At 30.1% G+C, this 6,000-nt stretch overlaps 1 protein-coding gene across 4 annotated transcripts in view; it reads left to right on the forward strand.

Moving 5' to 3' along the window:
* Positions 1 to 5,787, forward strand: part of LOC126742300 (slit homolog 1 protein) — a 651,615-nt gene extending 645,828 nt beyond the window's left edge. For all 4 annotated transcript variants that reach the window (XM_050448936.1, XM_050448937.1, XM_050448938.1 and 1 more), the window contains one exon: positions 2,994 to 5,787. In XM_050448936.1, coding sequence (XP_050304893.1) covers positions 2,994 to 3,271 — 278 coding nt within the window. In that variant the 3' untranslated portion in view covers positions 3,272 to 5,787. The remainder of the gene's footprint in view (positions 1 to 2,993) is intronic.
* The last annotated feature ends 213 nt before the right edge of the window (positions 5,788 to 6,000 follow it).

A 6,000-nucleotide genomic window follows, 5' to 3' on the forward strand; every position in this document is an offset into this window, starting at 1 on the left:
TATTTACATGATAAATATTTATTATTAATAGAATATGCTTTAAATGTTAAATAATATTACCGTTTATGAACTCTTAGGTTTTTTAAAGTACTTCATTAGAGTAAGGGTACTTATCTAATAAGAAGCATTTTTATGGAAATTAGATATTTTGTATTTATTATAGATTTCTTAATAAGTCTTAATTGTTCTACGTTTATGATGATGGTTGTGCCTTGATATGATGTTATGACAATATCGGTATTTACTTGTGAAAAGATCTAAGATCTTTAACACACAATCTGGCTAACATGTTAAATATTTTTACTGAAACTTCGTTAATTCCTGAATACTTTTTAATTTTAATTTGTCTAAATATGATTAGTTTCAGTTAGTTATGAGTATGGAATAAGCTAAAGAAATCAGACACTGGAATATTTCTCAAGTATTGCATAGGATTCAACACAGATAGCATCTGGCAGGACAGCTTCTGAGTAATAGAGCAATAAAAGTCATTAAAACTGTCAACATCGATTTGATACTGATTACTAGAACTGATAGTTATGCCTCTCAAATTATTAATTATGTGCCAAATTTCCTTAGATTGTTTTTCGCTTGATTAATTAACTTAATATTTACTATGCACTGATTGTACGAAATTATGTCTACCCGCACTACCGTTTAAAAAATTCATTTTGTAATGTTACTAAGTTGATATTGGGAAATTTTATTACATTCTAACGAAATAGCATTTTGTAACTGGTTTTGATTCTCAAATTTTACACTTTTATAAATGACACTTTTTAAATGACCCCACAAAAAGAAGTCATTCGGTGAAAGATCAGGTGTTCTGGCTGGCTGGCAAAGTATACGGTACCGTGGACCAATAATATTGCCGTTAAAAGCATTTTCCAAGCACTCTCTAACCATACGGGCATTATGGGCCGGGCAACCATCCATTTGGTACCAGATCATTTGATCTTCCTGAACAACTTCTTCCAAAGCGGATCCAATTTAATTTGGAAATAAGTCCAAATAGGTTTCAGCTGTTAGGTTATAGTCCATAAAAAAAGGTCTAATGATATGGTGTCCGATAATTCCCATGAATACATTTGTTTTTTGGGAATATTGTGTCCGAGTATGAACAAAGCGATGGTCATTTTCTTGGCTCCAATACCGGCAATTCTGAACATTTAGTTCATTGTTGAGGGTAAATGTACATTCGTACATTCATCGGTAAAACAAATATTTCTTAAAAAATCCTATCATTATTTGCTCTTTCCATCATTTCAAAACAAAATGCCATTCTTCGTTCTTCATCTCCTTCCTGCAGCTCTTGATGTTTTTTAAATATATACCAATAATATTTGTGTTTTTTTAAAGTGCGAAATACCGTTGTATGATGTTTATTTACCTCTTGCCCAAGAACCCTCGTACTAAACATCTTGTTTTCCTCCACACTCAGTAGAATATTAAGACCTCCGTTCTCTCTTTATTCGGCTCTATTTTTGATATCCTGAGTTGAACGTTTACAATTATTTATTACGGTACCTTTGGACTCGAACTTATTGACAATACGTTTAATAGTTGAAATGGACGGAATGGGCTTGGTGGAGAAATAAACTGAAAACATTTCAGATACTGCTATAAAACTGTTTTCCGCATAATGCCACTTAATATGGCTATTTTTTCGTCGATTGAATAATTCATACTTGTTTTTAAATATCGACTGTCACTGATTTATTGACACTTTTTCTCACGTCAGTGACAATATTCATTTTACTGCTGCTCGTTTGGTTTTACCTGAATCGAAAATTTCTAATTTTGCAATTACTTAATTGAATAATTCAAGATTCGCTTATTAAAATTTTTTGAAACTTTGCACAAGGGTTTGCCAGATTGGTCTCTTCAAAAAGTTATGTTACATTTTTCCTATAAAATGTACAGGGAAGCCAATAATTGACCCCCTTAAAATTTACATGGGTTTTCCTATGTTCCGCTCGGCGACGCACCACCCGGTATATCTCCTAGTGTAAATGGTGTTTATGGGTCAGATATAAAGAAAGAAATAATATTAGAGACCGACAAGAGTAACAAGTCTTGCCGAAGACCATCTTGTATATGTTTGTATTGCAGGTATCACTTTGACGTCATCTGTTTTGATTCTGACCAGTATATAACGCGGAGGTTTCGAGTCAAACTATCAGAAACCGTTTGGGTAAAAGAGGCCTTTATGCCGAAATACTTCTGAGAGACTGATGGTCAGCTATAGGCAATCCTACTACACAATTAATTAGAATTAATTGGAACCTAAAAAGATGAACAACATTAGTTCTTTTACAGACAAATATCGTTTTTTTTATTCTAAGAGAATGCTGGTTTAAAGAGTTAAAATGAAAGTCAGTTATGTCCTGTACAGGAGGTAGTGAACCAGATGGTAGATCAATAATATTTTAGGGTGTTGTTAGAAGGAAAAATGGGCAATATTTTTTTTACTTTTAACACAATGATTTGCAGGGATGAAGTAGTGCTAACCATAATTGTTCGATATTTCACGCGAAATGAATCTTAACTCATTATTTCAACAAGATAATGCACAATAACATCGTCTTGCTTATATTGGTTTTTGACGAAATTAACATAATCCTCTTTATCATGATCCCATGATAAGTAAGCCCGATAATTCCATTGAGCATGCAGAGCTTCTTTTTGCTTTTGCACATACTTGTGAGTTGCCTCAAGATGTTATTTAGATTATAATTTTAAGTGTGTCTGCAAAAATTCATTAATTGCAGAGATTGACAGTCTGGCAATTCACTTATTGCAATTATATAGCCATTGCGTTAAATTTCGAAACTGTTTGTTTTAATAATAAATGACATTTTATCTTACCAAAAATTAAATTTTTATTATACGTATTTCTTAGGGTATGCATATTTTATTTTCTTGCAAATGGCTTAGCTGATATTTTCATAAATACTATATAAAATTTAATAAATTTACTTTCTGATTTTTAGATAATCCTCTTTTATGCGATTGCGAACTGCAGTGGTACAAAAACTGGCTCCGCAACCTTAAAGACAAAGACGACGAGATGATGCAGAAAAAGCGCACGGTTTGCACGATGCAGCACGAACATCGCGAGTACAGCTTACAAAGCTTACCCCTGGACAAGATGAAGTGCAAGATTAAATCTTACGAGAATTCTGCTTACAGTAATGCCGTGACGCTCCGGGGTGACTTGGTCGCTTGTTTAATATTTATCTTAGCTAAGTTTTTGCTCGTGGTTAGTTAAAATCGAGGATAGTCATGTAGATGTTTCCGCTGATAGTTTTGTAGTTTATAGTGACTATTTTAATAGGGTACATTTTCTTTAAAGTATACATTATTAAATTAGTCATATTAAATTTAAAAATGTTACACAAAGAACTAGATTATAGTTTTATAGATCTTAATAATATATAACATTTAACTATAGAGCATGAAAATAGGATTCACTTCGTTTATAAAACTATCTTGCAATATTGCTGTAGAGCATGTAAGTGCTTCTTATAGATGTGCGAATATATTAGGCCTTTCTACAGTTTTAATGATGATGGGTTTATTGGTCTGAATTAAATCACTCTTCTTGAAAAGGGTTAGTGTAAAGGCACACAACTAAAAGTTTAATGATTTAAGCTAAAACCAGAAAGTTTTTTTAGGTCAGCAAATATCATCATCAGTATTTATTATAAACATACGTAATAAAAAGGAAATTTGTGGTGTTTGATCTGGTCTTGCGACAGAATTAAACTGTACAGAAGGAATAACGTTTTTTGCAGCTTGAAGCAAGATAGTGCAATAGGATCAGAAATACGCAAATACCACAAATTTTACGGTAATTTTTAGATTCTATTTGGCATGTTTATTGCTCCCTACTTGGTTTCAGATAAATAAAAAATTTGTAAAAATTGTATTAGTACATTTAACGCTAGAAAATTGCATTAAGTAATTTATTTTTTTCTTGAACAAAGGTATTTTATGCAATCCGAGGAAACAGATCTACTATAACAAATATTTTTAAAATGTATTTATAAAACTGAAAAACTATTCATGGCTATAAATTTTTTTCCATAAAAATTAACTGAAATCTTCAAAATTATTAATTGTAGAAGTATCTTCTGACGGTAAGCAAATAAGGAGTTTATACCATATTGTCATGTGAGCATATTTATTGATTCTTGATATTAAAGTATGTTTAATATATCCCTAGAATAAGATCCATATCTAGAGCACAATAGGTTTTTAAATCTTCTCTGATAAATTAGTATGAAATATAGTAATGAAATCCAACAATTTGTTTTTATTTGTTATCGGGTTATTTCTTCTTGAATATGAATTTATGTAAATGCAAAACTTACTGTTGACTAAGCAAATATTTGTTCCTTATAATAACAAAAGAAATTAGTTCAGATAAATATTTCTAGTGAATGGTTTTAATAAAAAAAATGGAAGTCTAGCCCAAAAAAATATAAATAGCGAAAAACTTCAAAGAAAATATTATTTAACCATCATTAAATTCCAGTTCCTTGAACTAAATCTGACTTATAAACTGAAATCACTGTGGCGTAAATATGTCAAATTAGAATATTTAAAATACATAAATCTATTTACGATATTTAAATACAAATTTTCCCTTTACTGTGTATTGTAACTGTTCTTAAAATATCTCAATGTGTAGACGTAGAAAATAAAAGTAGTGACACACTTTTAAAATATGTATTCCTTGTTTCAAATTTAATAATATTCCTTATTTAAGCGCATCCAAGCACTTTAGTGTATATTGGATCAGGCCTATACATATCATGAAAAAAGACCTTGTATAACAAAAATCATATCAGCACTCGTGCCACCTAAATGATTTCCAAACATTTTAATGGATAAAAAATGTTAGGAAATGAGGGTAAGCAGGTAACTAGGTTAGTGAAAAAATATATTGTGAGCCTTGATATTCATATCAATGTAACTTTAAGGGTAATTCATATATTAAAGTTAATATTAATATTAGTAGTATTAAGATTTTAAACCTCTGTGGTCACAAAACTGAGTTAGATGTTCTGAATACTGTTTCTGCTCTACACGTACCTTGAACCATTATTAATATAATAGATTTATAAGTCAAAATTCAATTTTAAAAACTTCTAAATATATGACAAGACAACCTTTTTTGGCTGAAAATTTATAAAAGGATGGATTTTAAATTAAATATTAAAAACGATTTTTTAAACGTAATTGGAGCAATATCTTATATAGTTATTGAACTTTTTTCCAAACATATCATTATACACTATTTACATTAAATTTAGACTATCTGTGGTAATAATTAACATATCTTTGTAAGAATTAAGAACAAGAAAATTTAAGTATGCAGTTTAGGCGGTCGTTTCAAAAAATGTAAATGACGCCAGACCACTTCGAGACATATCCGATTGGGGAACCACATAATGTCGCGTTGAAATGTTAAAAAGCTCAAGAGAAAAATATTTTTCTAAATTTTCTATTAGCAAAAAGGGTCGTTATCGGCATTTCAACGCAACTGTGGTACCCGATCCACTTTTTTACTCTTTAACGTATTATCATTAATATCCAAAAATCTATTGGTATTTAGCATTCTATATCGTAAACATTTTATCTATGATGTTAAGAAATTGGCTGTTGTGCAATAAGTGTCATACATATATTTATCCAGATTAACTATATATTGTTTCTGAACTGTAATATTCTATCTATAAATGTCAAATTCAATAAAAATGGCTCTATGCTGCAAGTAAAGTTTTTTATTTCATTAGCACATTAGCTTAAAATATAGCATTTTATTAATATTCACATGTACTTTCTTTATTCTAGTATTTCTTATTTTAGATTTATTATCAAAAAAATATAAAATATTTTGAGAGTAAGTACATCACGTTAATTGCTGCTTATCTGTTCTTTCGGATTTGCTTCGTTTTTGAGATATAAGAGGATAATGCTTTGTTTCAAATT

The sequence above is a fragment of the Anthonomus grandis genome, chromosome 11 (assembly GCF_022605725.1).
Source record: "Anthonomus grandis grandis chromosome 11, icAntGran1.3, whole genome shotgun sequence".
In the NCBI taxonomy this organism is placed as follows: Eukaryota; Metazoa; Arthropoda; class Insecta; order Coleoptera; family Curculionidae; genus Anthonomus; species Anthonomus grandis.